Source organism: Caloenas nicobarica, chromosome 12 (assembly GCF_036013445.1).
Source record: "Caloenas nicobarica isolate bCalNic1 chromosome 12, bCalNic1.hap1, whole genome shotgun sequence".
Classification (NCBI taxonomy): domain Eukaryota; kingdom Metazoa; phylum Chordata; class Aves; order Columbiformes; family Columbidae; genus Caloenas; species Caloenas nicobarica.
In genome coordinates, this window is record NC_088256.1 from 7,887,756 (window position 1) to 7,903,882 (window position 16,127).

Genomic DNA, 16,127 nt, shown 5'->3' on the forward strand with positions numbered 1-16,127 from the left:
GGCGTGCGGCCGCCGCAGCGAGCGCCGGCGGGAGCGGGCTCGGCTCGGCACAGCTCGGCTCGGCGCCCCTTGGCTCTGCACCCCGCTCCAGCTCCTGCTCCCGCACGCCATGCCCGGCCCATGCGCGGCGCCGCCGGCTCGGAGCACCTGAGCGGGCGGCGTGGGCGCGGGGGACCGCGGCTCCGGTGCCCGCACCCGCCCGCCGTCGCCGGGGCAGCCTGGCGGGCGCTGCCCGCATGAGGACGGCGGGCCGCTGAGGCGGGCGGCCAGCGGCCGTCGGGGCGCGGCTGGTGGCCGGTGGGGGCGGCGGCGGCGATGGGGGCTCTCCCGGCGCTGCTGGGGGCCGCCTTGCTGTGGGCCGGCGCCGGGGCCCTCGTCAACCTCAAGTACTCGGTGGAGGAGGAGCAGCGGGCCGGCACGGTGATCGCCAACGTCGCCAAGGACGCCCGGGACGCCGGTTTTGTGCTGGACCCCCGGCAGCCCACCGCCTTCCGGGTGGTCTCCAACTCGGCCCCCCACCTGGTGGACATCAGCCCCGGGTCTGGGCTGCTGGTGACCAAACAGAAGATCGACCGGGACCTGCTGTGCCGGCAGAGCCCCAAGTGTGTCATCTCGCTGGAGGTGATGTCCAGCTCCATGGAGATCTGCGTGATCAAGCTGGAGATCAAGGACCTCAACGACAATGCACCCAGCTTCCCCACCGACCAGATCGAGCTGGAAATCTCGGAGACGGCCAGCCCTGGCACCCGAGTGCCGCTGGAGAGTGCCTATGACCCGGACTCGGGCAGCTTTGGTGTACAGAGCTATGAGATCACTCCCAATGACCTCTTTGGGCTGGAGACCAAGACGCGAGGCGATGGGTCCCGCTTTGCCGAGCTGGTGGTGGAGAAGAGCCTGGACCGCGAGACCCAGTCCCACTACAGCTACGTGATCACGGCGCTGGATGGTGGTGACCCGCCCAACTTTGGCACGGTGGAGCTCAGCATCCGCGTCATCGACTCCAATGACAACAACCCGCTCTTCGAGGAGCCGGCCTACACTGTCAGCGTGCCTGAAAACGCCCCACCGGGAACCCCGGTGATCCGCCTCAATGCCTCCGACCCGGACGAGGGCACCAATGGCCAGGTCCTCTACTCCTTCCACAGCTATGTCTCTGAGCGGGCCCGGGAGCTCTTCCAGATCGACCCCCAGAGTGGCCTCATCACAGTGAGTGGTGCCATTGACTATGAGGAGGGTCATGTCTATGAGCTGGACGTGCAGGCCAAGGACTTGGGGCCTAACTCCATTCCTGCCCATTGCAAAGTGACCATCAGTGTCCAGGATGCCAACGACAACCCACCCCTCATCAACCTGCTCTCTGTCAACAGTGAGCTGGTGGAGGTGAGCGAGAACGCCCCGCCGGGCTACGTCATCGCCCTGGTGAGGGTCTCAGACCGTGACTCTGGGGCCAACGGGCGGGTGCAGTGCAAGCTCCTGGGCAATGTGCCTTTCCGGCTCCAGGAGTACGAGAGCTTCTCCACCATCCTGGTGGATGGGAGGCTGGACCGGGAGCAGAGGGACCAGTACAACCTCACCATCCAGGCCAAGGACAATGGTGTCCCCTCCCTGCAGGCCACCAAGTCCTTCACTGTCAAGATCACTGATGAGAATGACAACCATCCTCACTTCTCCAAGCCTTATTACCAGGTCATCGTGCAGGAGAACAACACCCCAGGGGCCTATCTCCTCTCAGTCTCGGCCAGGGACCCTGACCTGGGCCTCAATGGCAGCGTCTCCTACCAGATTGTGCCCTCTCAAGTCAGGGACATGCCTGTCTTCACCTATGTCTCCATCAATCCCAACTCTGGAGATATCTATGCTTTGAGGTCTTTCAATCATGAACAGACGAAGGCCTTTGAGTTTAAGGTCTTGGCAAAAGATGGGGGTAATCCCTCACTGCAGAGCAATGCCACTGTCAGAGTGATCGTCCTGGATGTCAATGACAACACCCCTGTGATCACAGCCCCACCACTGGTCAACGGGACCGCAGAGGTGTACATCCCCAGGAACGCGGGGGTCGGCTACTTGGTGACGGTGGTCAAGGCAGATGACTATGATGAGGGTGAAAATGGCAGACTTTCCTACGAAATGGTGGAAGGAGACAGAGGATTTTTTGAGATAGACCAGGTCAATGGAGAGATAAGGACCACCAGAGCCTTTGGGGAGAATGCAAAGACAGCCTACGAGCTGATTGTAGTGGCTCATGACCATGGAAAAACATCTCTCTCAGCTTCTGCCTTGATTTTGATATACCTGTCTCCAGCCCTGGATGCCCAGGAGTCCATAGGATCTGTTAACCTCTCCCTGATTTTCATTATTGCCCTGGGGTCTATCGCAGCCATTCTTTTTGTCACCATGATCTTCGTGGCAGTCAAGTGCAAAAGGGATAACAAGGAAATCAGGACCTACAACTGCAGGTAAAGACATCTTTGTTTCTGTGCACCTGCTGGGTCTGCTTTGATTTTTGCAGTCATAGTAACTTTTCAATTTGCTGCTGTATACTTGTGGGGGGGAGGCTGGTGGGGTGATGTTAAATTTGCTTTCGGAACACAAGTGAGGTTTGCGTCCCTCTGAGAAAATTTCCTGCAAAGCTTTAAAAAAATTCTTCTCTGGGAGAAGCACAGAAATCTGTGCTGAGTAGTGAATCGACTTAATTGTGTAGCTCGACAATCTGTTGCAGCAGCATCTCTGATTTTACGCGCTCCGTCGCCGGAACGGGGGGAGAACAGTGTTACGGTGGCGTGGCTGGTTCCCCTGGGCAGCCCCTCCGTCCCCAGCACGGCTCCCCGGCCTCGTGAGGGGGGAAAAGCCCCCCCAGCCCACCGCAGCAGACGGGGCGAGCGGCCGCGGTGGCACCCGTAAGCCCTCGCTCGCCGTTCAAAAGAGCCATTGTGCACCCGATGCGGCTCCTCGCCATGGCTGGTGATGGGGCCAAGCGGATAAAATAGTGGTTGAAAATCAGCCGGTTTCCCCCCGACGCGCAGCTCCAGCAGCCGCTTGGGCTGGGAGCGATGGGGCGAGGGAGGATTTTTGCAGCGCTGCGTTATTTTTTGCCCTGGCTGGATGCGTGTTCCCGGGTCCGAAATGCCGGAGGGGAGGTCAGCCCCGCGCCCGGAGCCGCTGAAAGGCTGGTAGGGGAAATCCAGTCCCCTGAATATGTAACAGCCTGGCGATTATTGTCTCTCTTTTACTATTCTCTGTGTTACACAAGTTAGGAGACAAATGCTAACCACACATGAATATCAATCAGATGCCATAAAAGAGCAGCTGCAATGCCTCATAAATGGTTTAATCCTGTTACTAGTGAAATAGCCATGACTTCTCCATTCCTTCGGCACCGAGTCGTTTCAGAGGGGAAGGATGGAAATTAATTTCGCTCTACCTTGGAAACGCATGCTGGCCCCCGGCGATTCTGCGGCGCAGGGGGATGTGCGGTCTTTAAAGTTTTATTTGCGCAGAAATAATGCCGGACGGTTTGGTTTTTACACCGCGTTTTCACAGCGTAAACTCCATTTATAAACCTTTTTGCTCCATGGGGGGAAAAAATCTGCAAATAAAGGTCGGTCTGTGTTGTATTATGGGATGTCTAGCTTCAAGTGAAAGGTAATATACCAGATTTCTTGCCAGCTCGGCCCATTAAATGAGAATAGGACATGAATGGATAAAAATCACATTGTGGTGGTGCCACTAACAGCTTCTCACATATGTATAAGCCTTGGGTTTACTGTGATGGCTTAGGGATTAATGAAGTGCAGTTTAATTAAATAATTGGTCAATAGAGAAAGGACAGCAAAATGAATGCCTGCAGGAAATAATTGGGCTCTTGCATTGCCAAACTTAAACATTTAGGTAAACAAAACAATTAAAGCTTCATCAAGCATTGTTAGAGGAGTCAGCAGCATATAGATTGTTGGCACAACAGAAATCCCTGCCTTCCTCTGATTTATTTGCACGCTCAGGGGGATGCTTGGGCTGTTATCAGGGTGCATCTGAGCAGGAAGAATCAGCTGTGGAGGTGGAGGAGCACCAAGTAGGCTCAGCCGTGGCCGTGACCGTGGGGCACCCTCTCCCCGGGCTGGGTACGTGCCTTTAGCCTTTGCCAGTGCCTTATTTTAGAGGTTCTTCACAACAGCTGCTGGAGAGTCTTCATAAAATGTGTTAATTTATGAGGCACATAAGGTTATATGAGAGCTGTTCGGCTTGGTGGCATTTTCATGCTCAGGCAATTAGCTTTCTGGAACAAGAATATTTGTCCAATATTTGCCTTTCTAGATAAACTGTATTATTTATTCATCCCATTATTTCTGTTGCAGCTATTGGATTTTCTTTTTTTTTTTTTTTTAATGCTGTTATCATAACAAGAAGAGCAGCAAAGTCCTGACTTTCAATTGTGTATTTCTGACTGTGGGTAGCATTTGATGTGCTTTCCTGGGAGCTGCCCAGCACTGAGCACGCACAGATTTGTCTGTGGGGCATTGGCTGGGGCTATGTTGCTCCCCATGGAAAGAGGAGTCACAGTCACTCTGAGCAGAGCACACCCAGTGAATGCAAGGTGCAGTCATATTTGTCATTATTTGCTTGGGTGGTGTTTTACGATAACTTTTTTCCTCCGGTGTTTTTGCAGAAGACAAACAAGGCACTTCATCAGTGGATTCTTTTGATAGGTGGGAAGCAAAGAGGAAAAGAAAAGCAGAGAAAAACAAGCTCGCAGTAAAAAAAAAAGAAAAAAAAAAGAAAGGTCAAAAAGGATCGTTTCTCTTTGCAAAACACAGTTGTCGTTCTCCAGTTTCTAGAAGGCGAATACATTTCCCAGCAGAAAGGGATGTGCATGTCAAGGGGTGAGGGAGGAATAGGATGCGGTTGGAGAAAAGATTTTGAGTTATCAGGTATTATCAGGAGATAGTCAAAACACCAGCAACTTGGATAAAGCATTAATAAACAAACAGCCTTTGGAATGTGAGAGAATAGAGCTTGCCAGCTAGGACTGCTTCTGGGTCTGCTTTATTTACTGCTGTGGAAAATGAACTGGGAGAAAAATCTGCTCTTCATTCTGAATTTTCATTAGGGGACCAAATTAAATCACTTTTAAAATCCTTATTATGCATGGAAATGAATGCAGGTACCCTTTTCAGCTAATGTATTTCAACATCTTCGTTTTTCTCTTCTGCAGGCTGGACTTCACTCCTAGTAACTAATATCAGCAATTATAAGCACTAGAAAATAAGAGAGACATTCTCCCTTCCCGTTATTTTTCATATTTGACCTGAAAACTTAATTCATATGAAAACAGGCTAAAGACCGTGTTGTGCCACCAGACCCAAATCATGACGTAATGTGCGTGACTAAGAAGCCCATATGGAGATGGGGGCCAAGCCCTCTGGGTTTCCGCGTGTGTATTTAGCGGGGCAGGGTTCGAGATGCTCTCAGCTATTCATTTTCCTTCTATCCCCCAGAATCGCAGAATACTCCTACGGGCATCAAAAGAAATCAAGCAAGAAAAAGAAAATCAGCAAGAATGATATCCGCCTGGTACCGCGGGACGTGGAAGAGACGGATAAAATGAACGTCGTGAGCTGCTCGTCTCTGACTTCATCCCTCAACTACTTCGACTACCACCAGCAGACCCTGCCGCTGGGCTGCCGCCGCTCCGAAAGCACCTTCCTCAACGTGGAGAGCCAGAACAACAGGAACGCCGGCTCCAACCACATCTACCATCACACCTTCACGGGGCAGAGCCCCCAGCAGCCCGACCTCATCATCAACGGGATGCCGCTGCCGGAGGTGAGTGCGGGTGGGCAGCCCGTGCCCCTGGGGCATCTCTAATGACTCGGCACGTGGACCGTGGCGTGCGGGTTTGTTGGTGTTATCGGTGCCGAAACGGGGCACCGAGCGAACGGGCAGCGGTGGTTTCCATGTGTGCGACGCTCCGGGGCGAGGGAGCAATGGAGGACAGGCTTGTGGGTTCTGGGGCAGCCCCGACCTGTGGTCATGGGTGGATGTTTCACCCCCAGACACCACAGAGACCCCCAGAAGTGTCCAGGCAGGGATGCTGCCGCTACCGGGCCAGGTCAGGCTCTCTCCGTGCTGCTGGGAGGCTGGATGTGGCTGTTTTGCAAGTGAATTTTGAGCGTGGTGATGCTCGAGGGAAGAGACACTCATTGCCTTCGTCAGAGTTTTTTTTAAAAGGTTGTTGAAAGTGGTGTTGGTGGCTGTTGCTCTGGAGGCAGCGGGTTGTGCTGGGACACAGGCAGCACAGGGTGCCCTGGCGTGACCGCCTGGCCCGGTGCTGTCCCCTCGCCACGCAGGGCTGGGGCGCACGCCCATGCGGGAGGGATGCGCGGTACCTGCCAAAGGCCGCTAAGATCCACGCCATCCTCATCAGGTTCGTCTAATTCATGGGCTTTCCTGTACATCACAGGCATCATTTAATGTTGCTTGTTTGTCTCTCTTTGAATTATTGTTTGGTATTAAGCAAAACAATCAAAGGTTTGTCATGTTTCCTGCTTTGAAGAGAATAACAAAGCTGAAAAAGCAGCTGAAATATTTATGGCTTGCTCTGTTTTGTGTTCAGTGTGCTGGTGTAAATGCAAAATGATGCTGCTGAAGACAGTGGAGCTGCTTCAGATTTATACTTGTGCTATGAAGAGCAGAGCCTGGCCCTGCGGGAGTCTGCAGGGCTGCTGGAGAAGGCTGGTGCCGGCGGGCCCAATACTGCCACATTCGTATTGGCAAAACACTCGCTGAACTCTGGTGTTTAACCTCCGCTAAGGCTATAGACCCAGCTCTCGAGAGATCATGTACTGGCGTTAGCCCAGTTTTGGGGTACTCCCAGCCCAGATGCCCGTCACTCAAAGCAGAGACGAGGCTTTTAGTGACTGAACGGTTGGGAAGGGATTGTTGGGATCTCCGTGGCAGATTGTGGGCACTTGGCTCCTTTCTTCTCCCCAACCTGCGTTCCAAGCTTCTCCTGCCCTGGGGTGTGCTGGTTCCTCACTGTACAGCGTTGCCTTTTCCAGGTTACCTGCTCAGATGCTGTGTGAAGGCAACTTCTGCACCACAGGTGCAGCAGCACGGACCAGTGCAGCCGCCTGTGGCTGCGGGGCTGGGAACCCGCCTGCCTTTGGGAGGGTACAGCAGGGCCGACTCAGTGCTGGTCCAGAGAATTAAAGCTCAATTTAACTTCTGGTGTTGGGATAAAAGCTGTAATAGAGTTTCTTAGCAATAACTGAATGGGAATGATGTGGGTATAAGAACTCATATGTTCTGCTTGCATGTATCCAGCCATAGAGCTGAGTGGGCTCTGCTGCTCCCAAATGCCATGATGGGGAGAGGCTGGGACTTTGCATCCAAGCAGTTTGGGTTAAGCCTGTTTCTGGTCAAATAAAGCAGAAGAGCTGCTGCATAAGCCACCTGCTCCTTGTGCTGTGCCCGAGCAGGCAGAGGGTGGGAAACACCACCTGTCCCGTACTGAAGGATCCCCATCGATGCTCAGGTTTGCCTGAGCTCTTTGCCGAGTACCAGCTGGGGCTCAGGCTGCCCAGTTGTCTAGAGGGCGCGTCCCAAGGCTGTGGGTGACCAAAGCTGTTGGGATGCAGGGGACAGTGGTCCCTGAAGAATTCTCAGCCTTCCTGGAGCTTTGTCCTTTGGAGAAGGGTCTTGAGTGCGTCTCTGGCTGGTGCCTTGCTGAGGGCACCGAGCGGTGGAGCACCCTGTGAGCCTGTGATTCACTGACACAGGCAAAGTTCAGTCATAAAATCCGTCACACATCGGCGTTAGCCAGAAGTGCGTGCTGGCAGCGGGAGGTCTGTGGTGCCGGAGGGGAGGGAAGGACCATGGGGAGCATCATATCTCAGCCGATTAAAGCTAACAGGCAGCTGCAGGCAGAAGGCAGTGCTGCCCGTGTTCCTCCCCGACACAGCAGTTAGCCCGGGGTCCAGTGGAATGGGCTCCCCAAAGATCCCACCGCCTTGTGCACCCTCCTGTGAGGGAGCTGGGACGCTTGTTGCTTCTCCCCGTACCTCCAGCTTGCCCCATTTCCCCATCACTCGTGCAATTGGGATGCGCTACGAAGAGCTGGTGCCTCGCCTGAAGAAATATGTCTCTTGGAACGAGTGCCGTGGACTGTCAGCTTAAAATGTGTCCTCCAGCAGCCCCGTGAGCACGCAGGAGGGCAGCCGAGGGCTCTCCAGTCCTGCTCAGGGACCAGCATCTCTCGGGTGGGTGCTCAGGGAGATAGCAGCATGTCCTGGCGGGGTCTGCTCGGTCCCTGAGGATGCTTTAGGACAAAAGAGCAGGGTCAGGGCACAGGGAGGAGAAATCCCAAAGGGAAGTGTCTTGGAAGTTTGGTTTAGGGTGGGAACTTTTTTTTGGCAGAGAGCTTCTGTGTAACGCTTCCAGCTGTTGCAAGGGAAGTTATCCCACTGGCGGTGTGGGCTCAACTGGCTCCTAAAAATCCTGAGGGTTTGGAGGGTCAGCAGTGACCAGAGTGACAGCCCTGGGTGACACAGAGACTCCACAGAGGAGCATCGCAGCCTTGTACCCACTGCGGCTGTCGCTGCCTTAGCAGGTGCTATTGGTGTGATGATAAGCTTCTAAAGTGTGCTGTTGGTACAGCTCCAGGTGATGAGGATTTAATAAATTACATTCCTGCCCAAGTCTGGAGTTTCCAGAGCCAAACCATTCCCTGCAGTGCATCCAGCGGGACTTTGTCTGGGCTGGTTTGAATCGCCTCCACTGACAAGGCTGGTGTTTCCCCTGGGAGCCTTTACGAGGTGTCAGCATCGGGGACATATCGCTGCTGCTCCACCTAGGAGTGACTTTTCCTGATGGGAAGGCAAAGTATCGGTTGATAAAAGATAAAATCTGGAGGTAAACATGTCGCTGGCGGTGTCACTTAGCATATGATGGTTGTGGCTGGGAGTAAGCGATTGCCTCTGCAGACACGCGCTGTCCTCGCAGCGGTGGGTTTGCATTGGCTTGATGTGTAGCTGGTCTTTAATGTGAGGCTCGTTTACTTTAACAGTCAGGAACGTTGAAATAAAAGTCCCTGAGGACAGGTTGTTTGTGGAGCTTCAGGAGCCGTTTCCTCGGCGGCAGGTCAGCAGTGCCGTGCTGGCGGTTATTGGGTTCGTCAGTAATTGGGTTCGTCGGTGCTCCCCACCTTTCCCTGCTGATCCAGAAAGGATTAAACAGCGGCATCTGCAGGGGCTGCAACCCCACTGTGAGGATGCAAAAAAAAGTTTGAGACAAGCCTTGGAAAGCTTTTCCCTTCCAGTGGGGGCCGGGCTCGGCTGCCGGCTCTGCCTGTGCCAGGGCACGGCTGCCAAGAGAGCATCGGGAGGTGGCAGGGGACATCCGGGGGGGTTCCTGGCCCCGCTGGGGTTCGGTGGTCCCTTGGGTGCTGGGGTACCTCTCCAGGATCCCTGCCTGTGGCCTTTTAGCATCCTCATGTCTGTAGGCAGTGATGGCAAAAAGCGTTTGTGAGTGTCTCTGGTGAACGTGGCTGACAGCGGGAGGCTTGGCCCCCGTTAGCGTTTCAACTTGTTTTGCAGGAGGGAGAGTGGGACATGCTGGAGCTGCGAGGGCATTGCCGGTCAGAGGCTTTGACTCTGCCCAGGGCTTTTTATTTCTTCCTGCTGAGCTGGAGGAGAAGTCAGCTCTGAAACTGAAAGGGCTTGCTGTCAGTTTTTGCATGTGTATTACTGGAAGTTGTACCAGGAGATTAAAAATCAAAATTAATAGGAGCCATTAGGCGGCTTCCTTGATAAAAATGCACATTGCACTGGGGTGGTGTGGAAACCGGTCTGAATGCTGAGCCTTTTAGGATCCCTGGGACACGACTTGCATGTAGAGCAGCCGCCCTTGGGTAACACATGCCTGAATTTTTACTTTGCGGTTTTCAAAGACAGCAATCTGCATGTAATGGCTGCATCCGTGTTTTCAGAGGTGGTTTTACATCCAAAATCTGCAGTGCTTTTGGAAACGGTGCTGAAGCATCATGTGCTGCCCCAGGACGGGGAGCATCCCCAGGGCACGGTGGCTTCTTCTGCCCTGTGGTCTCAGCCGGGGCTGTGGTGGTGGCCGGTCCCCGGCAGGACCCAGCGCGAAAGGGGCGAGGAGATGTGAAACGGGAGCGGGCAAGCCTCGTTTGAGAGGTTGGACATCCAAAGGTGGAATTAACATGGCGGTTCAGGGGTGCCCGACGGCTCCCAGACCTGGGTCCGGCGCTGGGGGGGATCGTGGCTGTGATAATCCGCTGCCTCCTGAGCTGGTGGCCACCATCAGTAAGATGGGGAATTACTGGTTTTAGTGATAATCCTGGTCTAATCCCCCAACCTTGATACACTCCTGCGTAATCCTCACTCACACTGATTTCGTTTGGGCTCCTTGTGGCAGCGGGGATTATTTGAGCGAGCAACAATTGCAGGATAGGGCCCCGGTGGTTCCAGATATGCTTTTTACTACCTGGAAAGCCTCCTCCTTGCTGTAGGAAATGGTTTTCTAAGCACAATGGAGCAATTTTCGTTTCAGGCAGCTCCGGCAGTTTCTGCTCTGGCTATCTGCCGGTGTTAACTAAAGCACATTTCTACAACACACAAAGATTTTTGTTTTGTAAGAAATGAAATCAGCATGGCTGTTCCTCTTTCTCTGTCCTTTCTCTACTTGTCAATTTTTTCTTCCCCTCCAGCTTATCCTCCTCTTCTCCACTAGCCTTAAAAAGCCCCCAAAGTGTCTGTTATAATCACATTTTGTGTGTTACAACCAGAATGAATGTACTCGCTTTAATATGCTGGGTTTGAGGAAATCAGTTTCTGTCTGGTATAACAGACAATTTGTTATAAACCATGCCATTTAGAAGTGAAGGGCCTTGCTTTAGTGTAACGCTAGGGAAACGTCAGGATACATAATTGGAATGGATTTGGCTTGCTTCTGAGTAATACTGTGTATAGAGCAGGGAAAGAAAAAAAGAAAAAAGGAGATAATTTCCAACCCGGAGAAAGTTTGTGGTGCTGAGGCATGCCAGGCTGTTGAAATAAGGCTTATTTTCAGCAGAGATAATAATTAAAGCGATATCAGCAATGATGTTCGACTGGTCGGAAGGCTGATTTCGCAGCGAGCGTTGCCAGTCTTGTTTTCTCCTTGGGAGGTCACTGTAACTCAGCACTTTTTGTGCCTGCGATGCACAGCGATGGGTAAGCACAGGTCAGGGCTCCCATCAGTGCCCTGCATTTCCCTGCCCCTGCATCCCTGTCTGGGAGCTACTTGCAGCTTTTATTCTCTGTGAGGCAGCCAAAGAGGAGCGATGCTTCCAGCTTTAGGTAGCGACTGAAACCCCAAACCTCCCCACACATGCTCTCCCTACTCACTCCAAAATCTGCCCCGAAATCACAAGTCCCATTCAGCAAATCCCTCGGCTTAACTCCTCCCAAAGCGTTTTGTGTATCGCTGCACATGCCCTGACCTCTCCGGGTGTCAGAGGCCAACACGATGGAAATCAGCAGCTTTTTATTCCATTCCGAGGTCAGCCGGACCACATCATACATCTCCTGATGTAACCGCTCCAAGCTCTCTGTTTGGAAAAATTATTTTGAATACCTTGCGACAGAGATAAATGCGTTACCTCCTGTTCACGTTTAACCACGTCTCTCACCGATGGCCACGCTCGCCGGGCTGGGTCTTAGGCGAGCCTGTAGTTCAACACTGTTTGGCTTTTGGATGGATGATACAGGGTTGTGACCCCATCCCAGCACCTCTTTGGGTTTTCCAAGGGTTTTCCAGCCCCTAGTGGGGTCCTGGCAGGGTGGGACCAAGGGGGTTTGCTGCAAGGGTCCATGGAGGAATTAGGGCCGGTGTTGGATGTGGTGGCAGTAGCCAAGCCATATTTACAGTAAAACCCCTTTCCTTTGATGGCAAGACCTATATATAATGACGCAATTATTACATAGTTATGTATTACATACTGTATATTACGTTATATACTATATGTGATATAATATACACAATATTTTTATAAGCATATAAAAAGTGTATATAGGATGATTATATGTTGTACCTGATTATGTAAATAAATATACAATATGGCATATAACTATATAACTAGATATATATAATTTGATTTTATGCGATTAGTTTGGGTTTTGTGGCTCACTTTTACTGAAAGTAGAGAGGCTTGTCTTGTTTTCCTTTTAGTAAATTTGAATTTCTGATGCATATTTCTGATGCCTGTCTTACTTGTCAAGTCTATAGAAACAGCAAACAGCTCCTGCAACTATATTTATGTGGCAGACAAGAATTTTTCCTTAAATTAGGAAGGATTTTTAGGAAGTTTGGGGTTTTTTTTAATTGCATCAAGAGGGTTGTCTCACACACTATTTATGGCCTTTCTTGTAGCAGTTTCCAAATTAGCTCCTGTTGTATTGAGCGATTTGAACTCTGTGGTTTCTCCCTGTCTTTTACTTTGCATAAAGCACACACTGGATGCACAGGCATCGTTAAGGCCAAGTGCAGGTCGCCTTTGAACAGCCTTGTGCACATCTGCTCGGAAGAGCCGTATTTTCCAGCTGCCATCTCCTGAAGTCCCTCCTGCGGGCTTTGAGCCAGAGAAGCTCCTCAGCCAGGTGCCCTCGCGGGTCCCTGGGCTCCTGCCCTCACCGAGGGTGCCCTGCTTGGATCTTTCCTAAAATCCCATTACGGCAAGGGCAGAGCCCTGCCTGCCCTTCGTCCCCTGCCCGCCTCCATCTGCAGGGGCTTTTCCCCAGCACAGGTTGCGGGTTCTCCAGTGATGAACCCTCCATCTCTCCTGGGGACCTGTCACCCCTCTGACGGTGGCTCCTGCCCCCATGCGAGGGCTCAGATTTGGGGACCCCCCGCCTGCTCCCCCATCCCTGCCAGTCTGCCTGCGGGGCTGGGCATGGCCTCGCTTCAGTAAGTGATTAGGTATTGCTCCCCGTAGAGGCTATAGTTGAGTTCCAATCATTCTCTGTTAATTAAAACACAGGATGGTCTTATTTGTAGCATAAATAGTTGTAATCTGTGTACTTATAAGTGTAATTATAATGTAAATTAGAGCGTGCTCCGAATTGGCGATGGATGGGGTGCTCTGCAGGCAGTGCTACCCTTGCAGGGTTGTCTACTGGGGTGCCCCATGGTCCTGGTCCCCACTGTCCCCAGGAGACCATCGCCCAGGGCTCAGCAAAGGGACCTAGAGGCTGCAGGCGGCTCCCAATGTCCCTCTCCCTGCTGGGGCAGAGCTCGCCCCTGGCACCCCTTGGAGGTTTTGCTGGAGAAGAGACCGCAGCTTCATTGCTTCAGTGTCTCCCTCTAGTTTCTAGTCTAAATTTGGAGTGAAGTAATGGCTTCTGTCAGCTGGACAAGTGATTAGTACTTAGCCTCGACGTGACTCCCTGTTTAACACGGAATTACGGAGAGTTCTCGTTAGGCTGGCGAAGGCGTGAGCGTGATGGCTGCGGATGCTGCAGCGGACAGATGTGCATGGCAGGTATTGCACTTCGTGCATCCTCTGATAGAAACCTCAGCACCCTGCAGGTACCCCCTGCCGCTCCTCCTCCTGACGCCCAGTAAATCAGGTAGGTTTGGCATAAATAGTCTAGGTTTCTGTGCATGGGAGCTGTGTAGATGGGATCCTCGACTTGACACCCTGTTGGCCACTGGAGATCTGGATGTGAATCCCTCCTGGTTCTCACGGGGATCTGGAGCTTGTTGGATTATCCTGTTGTTTGTAACGGCAGGTGTATGCCACAGGGCAGGTTTTAAAATTCCCGTGTTGGTGGATTGCATTAACCCATCCTAAGTCAGGTATGTAAAATTCCATTAAGCGAAAACCCTCTGGCATTTTCTCACCCGTGCTCGAGCTCTGCAGGCTACGCTAATGCAGTGCGTTTGCTCATCTATTAGGAGGATGATGGCTTTAAAATAATAACATTTATCTTTGGCAGCGGACTTACAATAGTGCATGCCGAGTACAATTTTGTGAAAGGCTCTGCAGATGTTGCTTCATTCAATCTGGGTCAAAAAGAGTGCTTAGAATCATAAAGGTTAGAAAGAGATCAAATAATTCGGTGGTTTTATTGCTGAATAATGTACTTGGAAAATATCATTCACCATTATTAGACTAAGTGAGTACAGAAAACACAGGACTCAATAGTCATTTCTCAGTATTGGCTGATTATACTGTTTTTATAATGTAGCTAAATTCCCTGTTATTGATTCTAGCATTGATTATAGATCTGGAAATCTAAATGTATGTGCTGGTGGGAGCACAAGGGAGTCGGACAATTAGGGAATTAGGCTTCCGCACCTCCCTGCAGCGCCTGGCGGTGGGCAGCACACCCGCGGCACAGATCGATACTGCTTTTGGGGAGCCGTTGGGGTTTTGGGGAGCTGTTTTCACAACCAGATATTGTAGAAACAAAACCAAAACCCAGGAAAACCTCCCATTTTATGTGTGTTCTTTTCCATGCCTGCGAGCTTATGTAAACTCGGTCACGCAAACCCAGATGGGCTGGGACGCCAGCACCGGGATGGCGGCTCAGTGCCCGGGCCTGCGACTCCTGTCACCTGCTCCCTCCCGGACTTTTCATATTTAGATTCACATCTGGATGCTCTGGCAGGGACCCAGCTTCGGTGACATTTAGTAATCAAATCCACGCGGCTGTTGGCTTAGAAACAGCATCCAAACCTGCGTGCCCGGTGAAACGTTTTTCCAGGCGTTTGCGAGCAGTTCCTCTGCTTTCTCGTTCAGCCTCCCCGCGAATGTGTCCCCTCTCTGGGGTGAAATACCGTGCTTGGGCTGAGATCCTACCCCGTATGTGGGTTTGTTGCAGGGACTGGGTTAGTGAGAGACCAAAGCCATGGTCCCATATGGGCTCAGCATCCCGTGGTGAGCTCGTGGACCAGAGCTGGCAGCATCGCTGTGGGAGCCACAGGCTCCTGCCAGGCTGGGGCTCACTCAGCCGCACGATGGATTCCTTTCTTTGGGGGGGGAAAAAAAAAAAAGACAAATTTTGGAATATATTAATCTCTTGTTCTCTGCACTTAGTTGTTGTCAGCATTAGTATGCCATTAACACATGCTCATTAGGAGGAGAATGATTATACCCTGCAGAATATGGGGGAAACCTTCATTAGGCACTAACATATTGAACCGAGCTGCAAACTTCACTTGGGAAAACTGGGGAAGGTTCTGCTCAGCATCAAGTTTCCCTAATTTCTCCTCGTTGGTCTGATAAAAGCACCTCATCTTCTAGCACGTGCTTTGGGCCAGGGTTGCGGGCGATGCGCAGGTGAGCCTGGGCTCAGGCTGCAGCACTGAAATCCTCGGGACCTCAAATCCATCTTCTCCTGGGTTGAAGATGTCCTCACGGGAGCTTATTTTGGCAAACAAAGAAGATGCGAGCCCTTGTCCACCCTCTAAGGGCTGTACTGCCTCTTTAGCCTTAACAAGATGAAATCTCTGCAGAGCTGGGAGATGCTCCGGGAGCAGATTTGTTGAGAAAGGAGGTGTCATTTCTACATCCTCGCTTTTCACACTGTAACGACATTTTAAGCGTTCATCTGGCCTTGCTGCCTCCAGTCTGAAGCCATAACCTGCCATGTGTGACAGGGCAATTGCTCGCCCCGGTGATGATTACAGCAGAGCCCGGTGTTGCTCCCTTGTTTGCTGGGCTCGAGGCGTGTGCGTGGTGCTCTCTTAAAGTCAATCAATAAGAATAATTGCAAGTTCGGGTGGGGGTGAGGGAGCAGAGTGCTGTAGCAGGCAAATATTTGCAGATTAAGACCCTGTTTACTTGCACATGCCTCTTGCGATAGGTAACAAGGGATGGACAATAAGGACCATATGTGGTATTTAATCAGAAGTTATTCTAAATGGGGTGATTTCATAGATTTCCATGGAGCTGACAGCTGTCCCCTATATTAAATGTGAGTGTACTGCCTCTGTCCTTGCCCCACTGCCCTTTCTGCCTGGGGTTTTGCAGGATTTTACAGTGTTGACGGTGGGGTGTTGTGGTCTTGTCCCCCCTCACTTCTGCCTAGGTGCGGCCAGAAAAATGGTATTTGATGGGCCTGGTT

The 16,127-nt window shown here is 51.9% G+C and overlaps 1 protein-coding gene across 2 annotated transcripts in view; it reads left to right on the forward strand.

Moving 5' to 3' along the window:
* The first annotated feature begins 315 nt into the window (after positions 1-315).
* PCDH19 (protocadherin 19) overlaps positions 316-16,127 on the forward strand; it is a 55,263-nt gene continuing 39,451 nt past the window's right edge. For both annotated transcript variants that reach the window (XM_065643199.1, XM_065643200.1), the window contains exons 1-2: positions 316-2,456; positions 5,493-5,820. In XM_065643199.1, coding sequence (XP_065499271.1) covers positions 316-2,456; positions 5,493-5,820 — 2,469 coding nt within the window. The remainder of the gene's footprint in view (positions 2,457-5,492; positions 5,821-16,127) is intronic.